At 47.4% G+C, this 19,917-nt stretch overlaps 1 protein-coding gene and 2 long non-coding RNA genes across 4 annotated transcripts in view; 1 reads left to right on the top strand and 2 right to left on the bottom strand.

The window, feature by feature from the left end:
• C3H2orf42 (chromosome 3 C2orf42 homolog) overlaps positions 1 to 15,104 on the top strand; it is a 31,868-nt gene extending 16,764 nt beyond the window's left edge. The window contains exons 6-9 of the mRNA XM_059258135.1: positions 512 to 619; positions 5,191 to 5,291; positions 8,755 to 8,917; positions 14,776 to 15,104. Coding sequence (XP_059114118.1) covers positions 512 to 619; positions 5,191 to 5,291; positions 8,755 to 8,917; positions 14,776 to 14,984 — 581 coding nt within the window. The 3' untranslated portion in view covers positions 14,985 to 15,104. The remainder of the gene's footprint in view (positions 1 to 511; positions 620 to 5,190; positions 5,292 to 8,754; positions 8,918 to 14,775) is intronic.
• LOC131907152 (uncharacterized) lies at positions 8,647 to 10,777 on the bottom strand. Its single transcript, XR_009378305.1, has 2 exons — positions 10,685 to 10,777; positions 8,647 to 9,074 (listed from the first exon to the last, which is right to left on the bottom strand). It is a non-coding gene; the product is annotated as an uncharacterized LOC131907152 (long non-coding RNA).
• Positions 15,105 to 16,964: 1,860 nt separating the features above from the next.
• On the bottom strand, positions 16,965 to 18,037 carry LOC131905980 (uncharacterized). Of its 2 annotated transcripts, none has more exons than XR_009378084.1 (2): positions 17,692 to 18,037; positions 16,965 to 17,478 (listed from the first exon to the last, which is right to left on the bottom strand). It is a non-coding gene; the product is annotated as an uncharacterized LOC131905980 (long non-coding RNA). The 2 variants fall into 2 exon arrangements; XR_009378085.1 differs by having other exon boundaries at positions 16,965 to 17,128.
• Positions 18,038 to 19,917: the final 1,880 nt, after the last annotated feature.

Below are 19,917 nucleotides of genomic sequence, written 5' to 3'. Positions count from 1 at the left end.
TTAACATGCAAATAAAATATCACCACACTATGCCCTTCAATGAAGAAGTCTACTCTGGTGGTGCTTACACAACTAGCGATCTGAAGTCATCCTTGGTGAAGGACAGGTGTGTTCTGAGCAAGGAATGAAGGACAAGGCTGATGCAGTCCTTGGCTCATGAAATCCCACTAGCCTTTCTGCCTTAAAGGAACCTCGGGTATATTATTATTATTATTATTATTATTATTATTATTATTTCTTTGGTCACGAGAGGGGCACGTTCATGTCATGGCCAGTGTGTGTCAGTTAAAAGACAGCTTGCAGGAGTTGGTTCTCCCTTTCCACCATGTGGTTTCATGAATTGAACTCAGGTTGTCAGGCTTGGCAGCAGGTGCCCTTAGGCACGGAACTGTCTCCCCAGCCCACATCAGGTACTTTTGATTACTGCCCACTTCATTCCCTTCCTTTGCCCTCTCCTTGCACATCAAGAAGACAACCATTTCTTTAAATGACTTCCTTCTTTTTTCTGCAGGCAAACCAGAGCCCCTGGTGTTCCACATTCCTCAGTCCTTTTTTGATGCCTTGCAACAGAGAATATCCATAGGAAGTGCAAAGAAACGGCTCCCCAACTCCACCACAGGTGCGGAGTCTCCTGGGAAGACCAGTGGCAATTTTGACCTTAGAGAACTATGTGTGGAAAAATCTACATGGGACTTTCAGGGTTAGCAAGTCGGAGCATGTTACCAGAGCATGAAACCTACAGTAATTAGCTCTTAGAACAGTGGCCAACCCTCCAAAGGCAGATACTTTTTCCAGTAAGAGTGAATGAAAAGATTCAGGAGATGTAAATCTTGTAAATGACTGTTTGATACTTCTAGGTCTGGTACAGTTTCCACAAAAACATCTGAAGCCCCAGTGGCCAAAACCTAAAGGGACATTAATAAATATGTCATCAGTATGCAAATGGACCTAGGGTTCCACTCTCTCAGACATGATTGCTTATCAGCATCTTTGAGAGCATTTGTGTTAAACTAACAGAAGTCGAGGGGAGCTTTCCAAAAACTTTCATCTGGAGGAAATACTTCCAGTAGTACATTAAGACTATAATTTTGCCAGGTGGTGGTGGTGATGGTGGTGGTGGTACACACCTTTAATCCCAGCACTCCAGGCAGAGGCAGGTGGATCTCTGTGAGTTTGAGGCCAGCCTGGCCTACAAAGTGAGTTCCAGAACAGCCAGGGCTATTACACAGAGAAACTGTCTGGAAAGACAAAATGATAAATAATAACAATAATATAATTCCAACCTGGCATGGTGATGCACACACAACACTCAGGAGGCAGAGGCAAGCTGATCTCTTGAGTTCGAGGCCAGTCTGGTGTGCAGGACAGCCAGGGCTACACAGAGGAAACCCTGTCTCAAAACACAAAACAAAACAAAAAATAGAGTATAATTCCTTAGCAAATCCTGTTAGAATGAGCCTCCACCAATGAGATTAGAACTTCAGAAAGCTTATGTAGGAAAACAACAGCAACTAAAAACCTGTGCTAGTTACTTTCTGCTAGCTGGGTCAAAAAAAAAAAAAAAAAAAACAACCCAAGAATGCAACTTAGAAGAGAAAGGTTTCTTCTGGCTCATCATGATGAGGACATGGCATCCACAGGAAGCAGGGAGAAATGAACGCTGCCACTCAGCTTGCTCTCCCTTTTTATTCTATCTTGGACTCTAATCCCTAGAATGGTACCATCATATTTAAATGTGGTCTTCCCACCTTAGTTAATCTATAACTCCCTGAAACACATTCTCAGAGGCTATTTCCATAGTGATTTTAAATCCCATCAAGTTGACAGTATTAATGATTTAAAACCACCTGTTGGTAACTTGACACCAAAGCACATCACTATAAACCTTGACATTTATCTCTAGTTCCCATAGATACACAGCCATCTCATAATACAAAATACATCCAGTTCAACATCATAAGTTCACATATGTTTCCAGTGGGTCCCATCTAAGACTCCTCAGTCTTAATCATGAACACCTATAAAATGGGAACCAAGTTACATCTAATATACAATAGCATAGAATAAGCATCCCTATGGAATGGGGTATACCCCAAAATGGAAGAATTGGGGCATAGCAAAGAATAATTGGACCAAAGCAAGACCAAAACCCATCAGGGCCAACATCAGCTCCCATACTTTCATGTTGGGTATCTGGAGCTCCAAATGGGCCTGGGGAGCTCCACTCCCACAGTTCTATTGCTTCTCTCTTGAGCCAGCTCCACGCCATGTGTGCAGCGTTCCTCCACAAATATTCCACGGTCCTGCTATCTCCATCATCCTGGTTCTCCATTGCAACTTGGGCTTTACCTTCATACCTTTACTCAGTAGCCTCTCAGGAACACCAACCTTGCCAACTTTGCCTTCAGTGGCTCCCTGGAACCATGGCACAAGACTCCATGACTTCTGACTTTCATCTTTAACACCTGCAAGACCAATATCTTGTGGACAGTGCTGCCGACTTAGGATGGGCCTGGCCTCCTTCAACCACAGTTGCAGTGGCTGTTGTGTGCTGATTCTGGGGACCCTTCCCTGGCATCCTCAGTTGAGACTACTCTTTATAGTGAACTTGCACTTGCACAAGATGGGGGCCTTGATAGGTGGGGTCTTGCCCCCAAAGCCCTTTCCTGTTGCCCCAGTGCAGAGTGCCATGTTTCTTTTGAATGGCTCTAACCTAAGTTACAGCTGCTTTCAATCCTGCGTTGTCTCCAACTTTAAACTCGCTCAAGCTCTTTTTCCTTGACAAACTGCACATTTTTCATATATTCTCTGCTCCTTTTTTGTTCTTTCTCCCTGGGGACCCTAAAAAGCAGTGAGCCAAAGTCATGATATATATAGTCTGAATACCATCCTGTCTTGAGATAACTAGTAGTCCATTCCTTTTGAATCCAGCCTCACTCAAGCTCTCGGGACACAGACAAAAATGTGGCCAGTTTCTTTGCTTGACTATAACATGAATGCCTAACTGGCCTAGTTCTTGATAGAGTTTTCATTCCTGTCTGAAAGCACATAGACCAGGCCTCTCTTGGCACTCTGGTCTCCCACACTCCCTACCAAGATGGCCCATTAAGCCCTACTTACAACGCTCTAGGACTTCGCTAGCCCACAGAGCCAAACTCTTCCACATTCCTCCAACAAACCTATTCCAGAAGCCCATGAACCACAGTCAGATTTATTAGATCAACAACCCTAATTTTTTTTTTTATTTTGGTTTTTCAAGACAGGGTTTCTCTGTATAGTTTTGGAGCCTGTCCTGGATCTCGCTCTGTAGACCAGGCTGGCCTTGAACTCACCAAGATCCGCCTAGCTCTGCCTCCCAAGTGCTGGGATTAAAGGCGTGCGCCACTACTGCCCAGTCCCTGATTCTTATTTCTGTATTAGTTACTTGTTGCTGTGATGATGTCCTAACAGGGAGTAACTTAAGGAAGGTTTTAGGTAGGGTGGTGATGGCTCACACCTTTAATCCCAGCACTGGGAGGCAGAGGCAGGAGGTTCTCTGAATTTGAGGCCAGGCTGGTCTACAGAGTGAGATCCAGGACAGCCAGGGCTACACAGAGAAACCCTGTCTTGAAAAAGAAAAAAAAAAGAAATAAAAGGAAGAAAGGTTTTGTTTTTGCTCACAATTTGAGGGGCTACAGTCAATACGGTAGAGAAGGCATGGCACCAGGAAAATGAGGCAGCAGGTCGCACTTTTTTTACAGTGGAAAACAGATTAATCCTGGTGCTTAGCTTGCGTTCTCCTTTTCATTCAGTTTGGGACCCTGTCTTAGTTAGGGTTCTATTGCTGTGAGGAGACACCATGACCACAGCAAGTTGTATAAAGGAAAACGTTTAATTGGGCTGGCTTACAGTTTCAGGGGTTTAGCCATTATCATCATGGTGGAACATGGTGATGTGCAGACATGGTGCTGGAGAAGGAGCTGAGAGTTCTACATCTTGATCTTCAGGCAGCCTATGTCTATGTCCACACCAGGCAAAACACAGCTCCAGCATAAAAGACCTCCAAGCCTGCCCCCACAGTGACATGCTTTCTCCAACAAGGCCACACCTCCTAATAGTGCCACTCCCTATGAGCTACCACATGCCCCAACCCATGGAGTAATGCCACCCACAATTAGGGTGGACCTTCCCCCCTTGGCATAATCTAGAAACTGCCTTATATGCCTGCCTGGAGTTGATTTTAAATCCAAACAAGTTGACCATCAAATTAACCATTATGCCAAGCACAATGGCACATGCTTCTAATCTCAGCACTCAAGTGGCAGAGGCAGGTAGAGCTCCAGGAGTGTGAGGCCAACCTGATCTACATAGTGAGTTCCAGGCCTGTCAAGGGTACATAGGGAAACCCCATCTCAAAAAACACCAACAAACATGAAGATTAACCACCACAAATTTTCTCTTAAACACTCCTAAGCTTTGAAAAAGGGAGGTTTTATTTTTAGAGTAACTTTTTAAAAATAAAGGAAAAAATGGGGGGCGAGGGAGCCACCAGATGGCCAATACCCAAAAGCGATCACAACTAGAGAGCAAGAGTGTTTCTGCAGTGAGTTGTTCAGTCAGTCTGTGTTTGAATAGTACAAGCTGTGAATTCACGGTAGATACTGTGAGGCCCAGAGACTTCTATCGCCACGGTTTATCTGCCTGATGTCCTCAGACTAGAGGACTCACATAAAGGAGTGCTACTCCCTCAGCTGTGCTGTGGGCCCTCTGTTGGAGCTGCTTTAATCCCACATGCAGGTGGTGGGTAGGCGGTGGTGTAAGTCTTTAAAGACTGTGATTTGACTGATACATTATGTCCCATGTTGTAAGAGGTTTTCAGAATGGAGTTCCATGCACATAGCCCTACCAGACACAAGGACAGTAGCACAGGGGTCTGGGTTCATCCTAGCACTACAGAAAAGAAACACGTAAACAAGTTTCTAAGGTCTGAAAAGTGAGCATGTTAAAGAAGCCTCAGAGACTTGTGTGGTGGAGATCCGTATCATTTGGTTGGTCAGTAGCTGCCAGACTGTTAGACACTTGCAGAACAAGTAGAATTTCAGAATGTGAGGAGAAGGGCTGTACTGCAGTGAGAGCGACACTGCGTAACAAGCACACTGAGAGGATGTTGCCATCTGGTACTGAAGTGTGTCCCCTTCCTTTTCACTGCAGCTTTTGTTCGGAAAGATGCCTTGCCACTGGGAACCTTTTCCAAGTACACCTGGCATATCACTAATATTCTGCAAGTTAAACAAATTTTAGACACCCCAGAGGTAAGAGTTTATTCCTCAGGAGCCGTGTGTGTGTGTGTGTGTGTGTGTGTGTGTGTGTGTGTGTGTGTGTGGTACATGTGCACATTTGTGGATGTGTGGGCTAGAAGTTCACATTAGGTGTCTTTTTTTTTTTTTCCTTTGTGTAGTCCTGACCGTCCTGGGGTGTTAACTGTCTTTTTTTTTTTTTCTTCCTTTCTTCCTTCCTTCCTTTCTTCCCTTCTTTCTTTCTTTCTTTCTTTCTTCCTTTCAGATTTATTTATTATGTGTACAATGTTCTGCATGTATGCCTGTATGCCAGAAGAGGGCACCAAATCTCAATATAAATGGTTGTGAACCACCTTGTGGTTGTTGGGAATTGAACTCAGGTCCTCTGGAAGAACAACCAGTCCTCTTAACCTCTGAGCCATCTCTCTAGCCCTCCTGCTCCCCCTTTTTCTTATTGGTTTTTTGAGACAGGGTTTCTCTGTGCTGGGATAAAGTTGTGCGCCACTACCGCCTGGCAAGAGACGTAGTCTTTCATTGACCTGTAGCTCAACCAATTCAGTCGGACTAGCTGCCCAGCAAGCCCCAGGGATCCACCTGTCTCTCCCGCCCCACCTTGTTTTTGAATCAGTGTCTTTCTTTGGCCTTGATAAGCTCACCAAATAGGTTAGGCTGGCTGGCCTGTGACCTTTAGGGTTCTACGCCTCTCTGTGCCTTCAGCACTGAAGTTACAAACAAGTCTCCCCACACCTGGCTTTCTAGAGACAACTGAAATTCAGGTCCTCCTGCTTGCATGCCAAGCACTGACTGAGCCATCTCCCCAGCTCTTGAAGTTCCTTTTTTCATGCTAAGGGATTATTTAGACATAGTCTATATAGCTCTGAGTCTAATTTTGGTAGGTATTCATGCTTTAGAAAGTCTTAAAGGGCCAGTGAGATGACTCCACAGGTAAAGGTTTGGTGACCTTAAATATGACCCCAGCACCATATAAAATGGGGTGGTGGTAATACTTTCAGTCCCAGCACTAAGATGGAGGCAGGAGGATCAGAAGTTCACAGTCATCCTCAGCTGCATATCAAGTTAGACGCCAGCCTCAGCTATATGAGACCCTGTATGAAAAATGAAACTACCACTTTTGGGGTCAAAAAGCAGGATTTGGGGCCAGGCATGGTGGTGCATGCCTTTAATCCAAGTACTCAGGAGTCAGAGGCCAGTGTGGTCTACGTGGTGAGTTCCAGGCCAGCCAAAGCTATCAAATAAAACCCTGTCTCAAAAAAAAAGGGGCAGGATTTCCCTTATGAATTAATTCATGATATCCTGGTATCTATGAAGACCCTAGACTTCCCTGATTGGCACTAGAATGGATATTAACAATATTAGATGACATTTTATTTGTGAAATCACTGTGTCCAATGTATTTAAGCTCTCTCCCCAAACTGTAATTTGACCTCTACCTATTATTCTCTTTCACCAGGGACTCACTGAATATTTTACTACATTTACTTGCTGATTTATTTGTGTGTGTGTGTGTGTGTGTGTGTGTGTGTGTGTGTGTGTGTGTACACGCGCTTTGTGCATGTAGAGGTCAGAAGATAGTCTGTAGGAGTTGGTCCCTTCCTCCTACTCTTGTGAGTAGTTCTGAGGTTGAATTCAGGTTGTCAGCCTTGCCAGGTACCATTACCAACTCAGCCATCTCACAGGCCCTATACTGTGCATTTTTAAATAGTTTGTTGAAGCAGATCTGAAATTTTGACGGGGTTTTCCCTTCCAAAAGAAGTAAAATGTTTCAAAAAATTCAACATAGTGTGACTCTGATACATGAAGGTTAATTTAGGCAGGCTTAGTAGCTCATACTTTCAATCCCAGAACTTGGGAGGCAAAGACAGAAATCTATAATTCCCAGGGTACATAGTGAGACTGTCTCAAAAAACAAACACGAAAAGATTAGATTAACAACAAAGCATCATTGTGTCCAGAGGGAGGGTTCTGATGGCTGCATAGCTTAATGTGTGAACCCTAGAAAAGCCCGAGAGTAGCACTGCAGACACTTGGAGAATGTTACATCCAGCTTCTAGCCTAAAGCAACGGCATTCAGGGGGCACCAAAGACCCCAAGGCCACGTGAGGGGCAAGAGCTCTGCTGCCTGGGTACCTGTTCCTGAGTGTCTTTTGCTGTCTGGCCCATCCTCCATCCACACGGCACTGATATCCACTGTGTTTTTCCCAAAGAAGTCACTGATTTGCTCAGGGTCATTGTCAAGTCAGGTGGCTGAACCCAAGGACAGTGAAGTACCAGGATGTGAGATGAGTGACAGGTGCCCACGAGTATTAGGAGCAGAATGCTGCCTGTGGCAAGGCAGAGGCCCGTGCCGGCCATCACTGAGTGTGGGGGTCCTGATGGCTTCAGGCCACACAGGGTTTGCTGGCGGGATTCCAGTGAGAGAAGCACAGGAGACGGAAGGAAAGACACAGATGTGTTGGCAGGACTTACTTGAAAATACCAAAGAGGAGATGGTGTGATGATTCAGTGGATTAGAGCACAAGGACTCAAGTTCAAATCCTCAGCACCCATGTTTAAAAAACAGAAAAGCTGAGTATGGCCACACAGGCCTATAACCCCAGCTGTGGGAAGTGGAAACAGGTTTTTGGGGCTTGATGGCCTCCAGCCCAGCTCCAGGGTCAATGAGTGACCCTGTCCTGAGGTTCGGAGTGATAGAGTAGAAAACCCTTCATCTTCCTTCGCTTACTCTCCGTGTACATATAAAGGCACATATATCTGTACACATATTCACATATACAACATATATATACATGGAATACAAAAGAAAGTTTATTGATTTGCCTGCACTTAAAATAAAAAGAATATCATGGGGCTGAGAGATGGCTCGGAGGTTAAAAGCACTGGTTGTGCCTCCAGAGGACCCACATGGCCGCTCACAACTGCCATGTAACTGTAACTCCAGCTCCAGGGAATCCAACATGCTTCCTGCTGGTTTCTTCAGGTGCCCACATCCATGGGAGGCATACATACACACTGCCAGACCCCACACACACCTGAGGCTCCTCCCAACACTTCCCACCACCCTACCCTAAACTCTCCAGGCCAGGGGCTGGGCTTCCCTTCTTCCAGTTTCTTTTCCATATAACTCATCCACTTTGGCTACGCACTCTCTTGGTTCTGATCTTGGTTCTCTTCGTTTCCATGTGCTCTTTGGTACTCTTGCACCCCATCCCTCCTTCCATGGCCTGGTTCAGACTGGACCCTTACAGATAGCTGTGGCTGTTCTCTCCCTCATATCTACAACAAAACCCTTCTCCTCAATCATACATACGAGCAGTCATGTCCTGATTTTCATTGACACACATACACATAATAAGATTGATATTTTTAAAAGATAAAAAGAATCTTGAGAGACCTAATGGCACCCAAGATGCACGTATGTCAAGTTTTCTATGTCTCTGTTATCTGTCTCTGTGTCCAGATGCCCCTGGAAATCACACGGAGCTTTATCCAGAACCGGGATGGGACTTACGAGCTGTTTAAATGCCCTAAAGTGGAAGTAGAGAGCATAGCAGAAACCTACGGCCGAATAGAGAAGCAGCCAGTGCTGAGACCTTTGGAGCTGAAAACCTTCCTCAAAGTTGGTAAGTGACTTTCAGAAGCATTTCCCCCGAGGGTCGCCGGTTTTCGGTGCTGTCAGAAGTTCTGGATCTCGTCTTTAATCAAAGCACATTCACTCATTTTGTAGGAACCTGAGAAAAGGCTTTTGTCTCTTTTGAGCTGGTGCTTTCTGAACAGCAGCTGGAATACATGAACCATGGACAGATCATGAAAGAAGCAGTGAACCCCTGTAGCCCTCCCTCCTCACAGCAGCATCACAGTTATTTTCATGTAAACCCCACTCTCCCTCCACCCCGACCCACCAGGGTCTCACTGTGGAGCCCTGGCTGGTCTGAAACTCAACATGTAGACTGAATGAAAAAAAAGAAATAAACAGCACTCGGGAGGCAGAGGCAGGCGGATCTCTGTGAGTTCGAGGCCAGCCTGGTCTACAAAGTGAGTTCCAGGAAAGGTGCAAAGCTTCACAGAGAAACCCTGTCAAAATAAATAAATAAATAAATAAATAAATAAATAAATAAATAAATAAATAAATAAATAAATAAATAAAAGAAGAAGAAATAAAAAGGTAGGACATGATTGTCCCTAGGTATAGTGGAGGAGAAGGTTTATTGTAGATAAAAGGGAGAGCATAACCAGAGGTAAGGACATTTGGTAGAATCCAGAGTGAACATGACCCTGAGCTGGCCCATGTGGGGGAAGCCAGGAGAGTACAGGGTAGAGAATGGGCTGGGTAACCAAAATGGCTGGATTATATAGGGAAGAGCAGCCTAGCCCTTGGGCTGGAGAAGTTTAGGGTAGGGGGTGGGTATGCCAGCCATACCCTGTATGTAGGTAGGAACCGAAAGATGGTGGGAAAACCTGGCAGCCAGGTCCAGTTTGATATGTTAAATAGGCACCCCAGCCATTTTTCCCAGGTTTGAGACCTAACATAGACCAGGCTGGCTTTGAACTCAGAGAGACCTGCCTGCCTCTGCCTCCCAGTGCTCAGATTAAAGGTATGTGATAGCATGTCTGGCTAGACTCCTTACATCAAACATGAACGGAAACATGGACTCATACCTTAGCCACTTTCCCCCTTGATCTTACACCACTGTCCAGATTTATACTCAATGTTAGTTTTCAATTTTTTTCTTTACATTTATGTATCTGTGTTTATGTGCATGTGTGTTTACATCCACCACAGCATGTATGTGGAGATTAGAGGAATCAGTTCCCTCCAGTAGGTTCTGGGCATTGAACTCAAGTCATCTGGCTTAGTGGAAAGTACCTTTACCTGCTGAGCCATCTCGACAGTCCTTCTAAAAAAGGAATTTTTTTCTTTTTATTTTTTTCTGGTTTTTTTTCTATTTTTTTTTATATTTATTTATTTATTATGTATACACTGTTCTGCCTGCATGTATATCTGCATGCCAGAAGAGGGCACCATATTTCATTATAGATGGTTGTGAGCCACCATGTGGTTGCTGGGAATTGAACTCAGGACCTCTGCAAGAGCAGCCAGTGCTCTTAACCTCTGTCTGAGCCATCTCTCCAGCCCTTCTATTTTTTTAAAAAATTAATTTATTTATTTTTGGTTTTTTCGAGACAGGGTTTCACCATGTAGCTTTGCGCCTTTCCTGGAACTCACTCTGTAGCCCAGGCTGGCCTCGAACTCACAGAGATCCACCTGCCTCTGCCTCCCGAGTGCTGGGATTAAAGGCGTGCACCGCTGCCACCACCACCACCACCACCCCCTCCCAGCATTTTTTGTTGGTTTTTTGAGAAAGGGTTTCTCTGTGTAGATTTGGTACCTGTTCTAGATCTCGCTCTGTAGACCAGGCTGGCCTTGAACTCACAGAGATCCACCTGGCTCTGCCTCCCGAGTGCTGGGATTGAAGGTGTGCGTCTGGCCAAAAAAGAAACTTTTATATGTATGTATTTGTGTAAGTGTTTGCCATGTGTGTGGGTACCCACGGGTGCCAGAAGAGACACCTTTTGAGCTGGAGTTACAGATGGTTGTGATCCATCCAGTGTGAGTGCTGAGAACTAAACTCAGATCTTCTGAAAGAGCAATATACTCTCTAACTGCTAAGCCATCTCTCCTGCCTCATAATATTAAATTTTTCAAAAGCAATCTATACATGTTTTATCACATGGAAATGTTTGATCCTCTGGAGTTTATTCTTCTGTATGTTATTAATATGCCAGCCATCTTCTGTTTTTTTTCCAGATGGTTATTGGTTGATGTCCAGTATTTATAAATCCCACCCCACCCCCACCCCCCAACAGGGTTTCTCTGTGTAGCTTTGCGCCTTTCCTGGAACTCACTCTGTAGACCAGGCTGGCCTCGAACTCACAGAGATTTGCCTAGCTCTGCCTCCCAAGTGCTGGGATTGAAGGCGTGCGCCACCATCGCCCGGCTGATTTCCAGTATTTAATATAAGAAACTTTTACACTAGGTAGTGGAGGCACCTGCCTTTAATCTCAGAACTGAGGAGACACAGAGGCAGGTGGATCTCTGAGTTCAAGGCCAGCCTGGTCTCCAGAGCGAGTTCCAGGACATCCAGGGATACACAGAGAAACCCTGTCTTAAACAAAAAAGAAACAAACTTTTACTAAGCCAAGTGTGGTGGCTGGCTTTTGAATCCTGGCACTCAGATGGCAGAGGTAGATCTGTGGGTTCCAGGCCAGCCAAGGTGACACAGACCCTGTGTAAAGTAAACGCACTTGGTTGTGTTCTTGCTGCCCGTGGGAAAGGCATTAGTCTGTGTAGACACTTAGGCAGTACCACAGTCTTCGGCATAGTAGCAGTTTGGACCGTGTGGTGGAAGCAGACAGATTGAATTCTGTCTTTGAACCTGTCCCTCTCTTGCTGGTTTCTCTTCTCGCCTGGCTCTGCTGTCACTGGTTATTCTGAATTATGTCATAAAGCCAGCAGTGGTTTGGTTTTGTTTTTTCACTTATTTTGTGTGCCTGGGGGGTGGGAGCCATCCATGTGCTACATGTTTATTTACTTATTTCGGGAGGGGAGTGTGCATGTCACAGTGAGCATAGAGAGAGGGGTTGGTCCTCTCCTTCCAACGTGAGGGTTCTAGGACTTGAATCAGGTATCAGGCTTGTTGGCAAGCACCTTCACCCTTTGAGTGGCCTGGCTGGCCCTGAACTCTTTAATAGTTACAGCAGCAGCACTGTCTCTTCCTTTGACTCCTCTGGTGCTTTCCCTTTTCTTCTTTCTTTAACCCCGTGGGGGGTTTTTGTTTTTGTTTTTGTTACTTCCTTTACATTTACTGTATTTGGGGGTGGGGTAGAGAGCACTACCAAACATAAAGGACAACTTGCAAGAGTTTGTTCTCTCCTTCCACCATGTGAGGCCTGGGTGATTGAACTCAGGTCCTCAGGCTCCCTGAAAAGTACCCTTACCCACTAAGGCACCTGGTTGGCTTTGTTCTGTTTCTTTTGCAGTGCTCTTGTGACAGGGTCTCACTATGTAGCACTTGCTGTCCTGGAACTTGTTTATATAGGCCAGGCTAGCCTCCAGCTCACAGAGATCCACCTGTCTCTACCTCCAAAGAGTGCTGGGAGTAAAGATGTGGGCCACTAAACCCAGTCCAGTTTCTTATTTAAAGCTAAATAGAATAAAATATATCTGCACTAGAATTTTGGTAACATCCTGGGCCTTTAGTCCCAGCACTCAGGAGGCAGAGGTAGGTGGATCTCTGAGAGTTCAAGGTCAGCCTGGGCTACACAGAGAAAACCAGTCTTTTTTTTATAAGATTTATTTATTTATTATGTATACAGTGTTCTGCCTGCATGTATGTCTACACGCCAGAAGAGGGCACCAGATCTCATTACAGATGTCTGTGAGCCACCATGTGGTTGCTGGGAATTGAACTTAGGACCTCTGGAAGAGTAGCTAGTGCTCTTAACCTCTGAGCCACCTCTCCAGCCCCAGAAAAGCAGTCTTAAAAAAGAAAAGAAAAAAAAAATGTGTTACAAAACTCAGACTCCCAGCATGTGGGTTACCAGGTTCTTCTTCTTTTTACCCATCCATATTGCTTTCCTCATGTGGACTTCACCTTCCTGAATGTTCTGCCATTGCTAGTCAGCTTTAATCATGCTTTTCCAGTTGCTGCATGGGTGTGTACAGGTGTGTGTGAGACTTTCAAAAGGGCAGAGATTGGGGCTGCTTATTCTCTGGTTGGTACAAGTTCCACCTGGGCACAAATGGGAGGGATAGGGTTCTTCCTGCCTTCCCACACAGCCACCATTTGTGAATGAAAGGGTTGGTAACGGAGCCCAGTGGGGTGCCCTCCACCTACCATTCAGCCCACCGGTCACACACTAACCCCAGAGGCTACCAGTCAACGTGTGGTTTTCCTGGCCAGCTTTCAGCATTTCTACTTTCACTGACACTGAAGTGAAGTCATAGCAGATGGTACCTGATGCACAGAGCTCTGCAACCCCGTGTCACCAGCCTCAGATTCCTCATGGGAGTGGTTCCTTCCTGGCCAGTGTGAGGGGGGACAGCTGACAGTGAGGGATGGGCTCAGAAAGGCTACCTCCATGGAGTGTCAGTAGCCTCTGGAGCCGGAATGCTGGGAGGAAGAGTATACGTGTGTGCATTACTGTTAGGGCCTCTGGCTTTCTTCTTCCATTGACAGAGGTTTAAAATGTGTTTATGTGCTCAGTTGCCATCAGAAGTTCCCTTGAAGCTGGAGTTACAAGGTGGTTGAGAGCCAGCCAATGTGGCTGCTAGGAACCAGGGCCAATGCAAACACAGCAAATACTTAATCACAGAACCACCTCTCCAGCCCCTATTTACATAGTTTTTGTTGTTGTTGTTTGTTTGAACTTTTTCTCCTGAAAGACTTGCTGTTTTGTTTGCCTTCTACAGAGTGGACTTGAACTTGTAATCCACATGCCTCAGCCTCCCAAGAGCTGGGGTTACTGGCAATGCAGTGCCCAGCTAAACTCTCCATCTTTATCTGACAAAAGAAATCATTTCATTCCATATCCAGCTGTCAGTCTAGCCTGCAACACCAATAAAACCTAAATTATTCTTTTCTCTTTTTTTTCCCCAAGACAGGGTTTCTCTGTGTAGTCTTGGTGCCTTGTCCTGGATCTCACTCTGTAGACCAGGCTGGCCTGGATCCCCTTGGCTCTGCCTCCGAGTGCTGGGATTAAAGGCATGAGCCACCACACCTGGCCTATCTTTTTTTTTTTTTAGGCAGGATTTCTTTATGTAGCCTTGGCTGTCCTGGAACCCACTATGTAGACCAGGCTAGCCTTGAAGTCAGAGATCCACCTGCCTCTTTCTCCCAAGTGCTGGGATTAAAGGTGTGTGCCACCACTGCCTGGCTCCAAATTATTCTTTTTTTGTTTGTTTGTTTGTTTTTCGAGACAGAGTTTCTCTGTGTAGCTTTGGAGCCTGTCCTGGAACTCACTCTGTATCCCAGGCTGGCCTCAAACTCACAGAGATCCACCTGCCTCTGCCTCCCGAGTGCTGAGATTAAAGGCGTGTGCCACCACCTCCCGGCTCCCAAATCATTCTTAATTTTCTTGTTATAGTGTGTCTCTGTGCGGGTGTAAAGTTGGAGGAGTTGTGCGTGTGCCACAGCTTGTATATGGAGCTCAGAGGACAACTTTGGAACTGGGTCTTTCCATCCAACTTTATGTAGGTTCAGGGGAGTGAACTCAGGTTGCCAGGTTTGTGCCCCGAGTGCCTTTACACTGAACCATCTTGCCAGTCCAGACCTAGAGTTACTGTATACTACACAGTGAGTATGAAGACATCCTGGGCTCCATAGCACCCTGTCTCAAAAACAAACCAAAAAACAAAGGAATAGTCTTATGAAAATCAGGTGGACCCATACTAATTAGTCTCCCTTTTTTCCCTCTGTAGGTAACACTTCCCCAGATCAAAAGGAGCCAACACCCTTTATTATTGAGTGGATCCCAGACATCCTCCCACAATCCAAGATTGGTGAGCTTCGAATCAAGTTTGAGTATGGTCACCACCGGAATGGACACGTGGCTGACTACCAAGACCCAAGGCCACCCCTGGACCAGCCTCTGGAGCTGGCCCCTCTGACCACTGTCACTTTCCCTTGAGGCAAATCGAGTTATTTTGCGCAGTTTGCACATCCCCACCCCTGACCACTGTAAATTCTAGTAGCACTTAATATGGCCCCTGCTAATAAACTGCACTTAGCTAAGGTGCAGTTGCTCAGAGCATCCATGTGGGTTCTGTAGAAGAAACTCTTGTACATAGCCTTGTTGGCACTGCTGTGTACAGTCTTACTATAAACTAGGCACTTATTTCTAACCCAGTCCAGGTCATGGCGTTCTCATGGAGTCACCTGCAGCTGGCCCATTTTCTGTAATTCTCTAAGAAGCTGGCAGCTCTGGAACTTAGCCAACAGTGTAAAATGATAGCGATGCCCTGGGCAGAGCAGAATGCAAAGGGTCTGCCTGAGAGCTCTAATGCTCTATCCTGATAGCAAATAAAACAGTGTCACTAGTTTTTCCAGATGGTACCATTGCTGTCATGATTTTACAATTTCTTCAAATTTTGAGCAGCTGAGCACTCAGATGTAGGCCAATCTCTGTGATTTTGAGGCCCACCTGATCTACATAGTGAGTCCCAGTACAGCCATGGCTACATAGTGAGAACCTGTTTCCAAAAGCCAAAAAAGAGCAGCTGATAAAATTCAAAACCTAGTTCTGGGTTCACTCATCACAGAATGGAGATGGTGGAGGAAGTGGGAACTTCCCTTCTAGAAGAGGAGGAAATATTTCCTACACACCTGCCCGCACTTGTGTTTACACCTTAGATATTCCAGTTCGTCTCTTTGAGTCTTCATCTTTCTCTGGAATGCAAGGCCTTGCTCCTCCTGCAAAGTTAAACAGCCGCACTGAAGCTACAGATCTGGCTCTATCTACACAAAATTATGTTTAGTTTACTTCTGTGTATACTTTCTACTTGAAAGACCATATTGGTTTGATATGAAAGGTTTTTTTCCTCTCATGTTTTGCTTGTGTGTGTATGAGCACCACGTGGGTGCTTAGTGCCCTGGGTAATCAGAAGAGGTTGTTAAATCACCTGCAAAGCCCGGCAGTGGTGGTGCATGCCTTTAATCCCAGCACTCTGGAGGCAGAGCCAGGCGGATCTCTGTGAGTTCGAGGCCAGCCTGGGCTACCAAGTGAGTTCCAGGAAAGGCGCAAAGCTACACAGAGAAACTTTGTCTGGGGGGGGGGGGGGGGAGCACCTGCAACTGGAATTAGACATGGTCAGGAGCCATCACGTAGGTGCTGAGAACCTGGATCCTCGGAAGGGCAGCCAGTACTCAACTGCTGAATCATGCCTCCAGCCCCTCGATAGGAATGTATTACAATCATTGTCTTTGAACAGTTGGATGCCAAAAGTAGACCTGATAGCACTCTTCCAACTATAAATGACAAACCCAGCTCCAACTGGTTTAGGAAGAAAAAAAGAATCAGAACTGTTTATATGGAGATAAGGCTGGACAAGCACCTTGAGAATGTGGGGTGTGGCCAGGCCTTAGAAGCCCTGAGGCCAAATTTGTCAGGCTGTCTCCACAATTAATTTGGGGAAGGCCTATGGCTCTAGTATTACAGCTGCCATAGTAAAGCTTGCTGCACAGTACAGTAGCTTTGCTATGTCAAACTTCAGTGTTTATAGGACTCACTCAGGGATCTTAGTTGAAATGCATATTCTGCCCAGTCATAATGGTGCACACCTTGGAGGGCAACCTAGTCTACCAGTACCAGGCCAGCTGAGGTGAGAGCCTGCCTCAAAAAGCGAACGTTTATCTGAATTCTAAGCTCCAGGGTAAAGGTCCAAGACCCGCATTTCTAGGAGGCACCCTGACACTGCATGAAGTGCTATGCAGAAGACTACACTTCAAAAGACAGGGTGCTGACCTGCCCCTGCCTTCCCCACTCCGACTTGGAGGTGGAGGTCCATAAGCTATGGCTGCAGCCTGGCCTGCCCTCCTGAGAGCGACTCTACAAATGGACTAGTTCAAGAGAGGGGGAAAAAAAAAAAAAAATCAACGCTCTGAGTCCCAGTTTCTCGGGAAACAGTATCATGGGGAACCGCTCATATTGCCAGAGGTGGTACTTTCTGTTCCTTCCTCAGACACGTTTTCAGTAGAAGACAAAGTACACAGTCTCCTATCTTCATGTTTCCCGGTCCTCAAACTTCTCATGACTCGGAGCGCGACGCGGCCAAGCTGTTCAGCAGACCAAGTAACTCAGGGCATGAAGCCACGCTTCCGCCCACACTGGCCCAGGGGAGGTCGGCGCAGCACGCGGTCCTCCGGCCCCGCGGGATGACGCCACCGCGCTGCCGACACGCATCGTCCCCGGCCACACCGCCGCGGTCCTTCCGCCAGGCGGCGCCGCAACTTAATCACGCGCCTCCTTGTGCGCAGCCGCGCTGGCGCTCCGGACACGTCACCACCTTCGCGTCCTTTCTGGAGAGCGCGCGAAGGAGGGCGCAGCAGCGGGTGGTGACGTCACCGGGGTTCCCCGCGAAGCTCGTGCGGGCGGGGCTGGGGACGTGGCGCCCACGACCGCGGAGCTGGAGGGGAGGAGACGAATGGGGAGGGGGGGATGGGTAAGGGAGTGGAGGGGACCGTGGGGGAAGGAAGGAAGCGTGGAGGCGAGGGGGAGGACGGAAGAGTTGGGGGAGTGTTGAAGGGAAGAGGGTGAGAAGCGGGGTGGAAGTGGAGGGTCTGAGAACGGGAGGGGGGAGAATGGGAGGGTTCTTAGAGGCCCTGTTCCCCCCTCTTACAACGCAGGCGCAGTCCTGAGGCCCCCAAGGTGGGTCTGTGGCTCCTTCCTGCCGTGGACTTTTCGGCAGTCAGCCACATCCGGCTTCCTTTAACCGGAGGACCGCCTCGGGACCAAAGCGTGGTTTAGGTTCTGGCCATCCGGTACCAGTGGCCCTGAGCAGGGCGATGGGCACCTGAGCGTTGGCTTTGCGTCAGTACCGCACACACTTGGTAGTCTAGTGTTCTGTTTCTAAGGGCAGTCATTCCCCAACCTCAACCGAACGAAGGCTTTGTGTTCCTGTGCCCTGGCAGTTAGCAGAAGCTTCTCCCATTCCTGTAAGCCTCAAGTCCTCCGGTTGACAAAGAGGTTAGAACGTGGGACCTGCTCAGAACTCAGAAGTGGGGACCAGAGTTTACCCTAACACCAGCCTAAGTCCTTGTCCCTGGGGGCACAGCACACACAGTGGCCTTGAGACGCCCTTCCTGCCCCCCTAGAGTGCCCACCTTCTACAACAGTGCCAAGGCATTGGTGGGAAGATGGCCTGTCCCCGGAGGCAAGCCAGGCTGGGTAGCTTGAGCAAGGCCTGGCAGACAGGGTCACACAGGACTGTCTCCTGGAACATTAAGATGTAAGGCAACTTTCCCCCACAATCCCTGACTTTCAGAAAGTTGGGAGGTAAGGTCTGGGAGCCATGCTCTTAGCTGAGAACAGTACATCCCCTCTCCTCTCAGCAGGAGCATTGAGCTGTGGTCTTGGAGACTGCTCCAGCTCTATTGGTGGGTCTCTGGGGTGAGTCCCCAGGACCTCCTGGGGGTGTGAGTTAGCTGTAACCTTAACTCCATGTGCTCTCGTGGCCACTCCTGTCATGTTTATTAGTACAAGGCCGTTTTGGGTTTCAGATGAAAGACAGTATTTGAGGTTAAAAGAAAAACCGGAGGGAAGCAGCCCTCCCGCTTGTGGCCTGCCGCGGGGTGAGCTAGTGGAAGGGTTCCTGTGTCTCCTACAAACCCACAGTGCTTTCTGAGAGGAACTCTGCTCCGTGCTCTGAGAACAGCAGCCTGTACGTAGATCTTACTGGAGATAAAACTACCAGCATAAGGTTGAGTTGACAGTTTCCCCCAGTTGTCTGGTTTTTGAGACAGTGTCTCACTATATAGCCCAAGCTAACCTCAAACGCAGGATCCTGCCTGAGCCATCCTGGTGGTGGGATTGCAGGTATGCACTATCCTGACTTCCCCTTCATGGCGAACTTGGTAGATGGGGTGGGGCTGGGGCACAGAGAAAAATCCCAGGCAGACAGTTGAAGGGCTGTGTGTTTTGTAGTGGTTCTTAGGAGCCCAAGCTTTATGCCAGAGGCTTCTGTTTCATTCTCAGAGACTTTCTGAGCCTGGTTGATAGAACCTGTGTAGATGGAAGGAGTCCTTTCCTTCTGCCTTTCCTGGAAAAGCAGCGGTTCCTGTCCTGAGTCAGCTGTCATGAGACCTACAGGCACAGGCCCTCAGCAACGGACTGTCGAGGGTTTGAGCATCTGTATGTACCTAAGACTATTCATTTGTGTTAGAAACTGCCTCAATTCTGTGAACTTGCTAAATAGACACTTTCCTCACTTTGGACCAGCATGAAAGTATCAGGGCCACATCTGGGCCCTTCAAATCAGACTGGCTGAGGAGCTGTGGGAAAGGGCAGAGGGGAAGCAAAAAGCCTCCCGGGGCAAGCGAAGCAGTGTCTTCCGTCAGCCTCTTGCAGACACTTTAAGGAAAGTGATAGCAGTACAAGGCAGAGAGTAGGAAATTCTAGATGGAGGCACAGGCTGGCTCCTCTGGGTCAGGGAGGGGAGCCGGCGGGGGGAGGAGTTGCAGATGGACACAGTATCCGGAGGTGGAAAGGGACTGTTACCACCACACTGGGAAAGCTGCCACTGGAACTGATACAGACCCGTGGTCATCCGAGCTCTCAGCTGCTAAGTGCGTGGAAAGACGTGGCTGTAGTGGGAGAGGGAAGTGGTCGTTCCAGAGCCGGAGGAAACGGCCTCATTGACTGACTGTCGGGCATTGGGGTGGGCTTTGACTGGAGCTCTGTTCCCAAAATGTTTCTGTCCCTATGAGGAGAGAGCCAGAAGAGAACATGAGAATGAGATGCACCGTCACACAGTCAGACGGTGTGGGGAGCAGGAGGAAGTGTGGAGCCCTTCCCTCTCCATTGTTAAAGCAGGATGTGGGCCTTCTTGGTGGTGGGCAGGACTGCA

The sequence above is a fragment of the Peromyscus eremicus genome, chromosome 3 (assembly GCF_949786415.1).
Source record: "Peromyscus eremicus chromosome 3, PerEre_H2_v1, whole genome shotgun sequence".
In the NCBI taxonomy this organism is placed as follows: domain Eukaryota; kingdom Metazoa; phylum Chordata; class Mammalia; order Rodentia; family Cricetidae; genus Peromyscus; species Peromyscus eremicus.
Note: the sequence above shows the minus strand (reverse complement) of the source record. Positions and strands in the feature narration are given on the sequence as shown.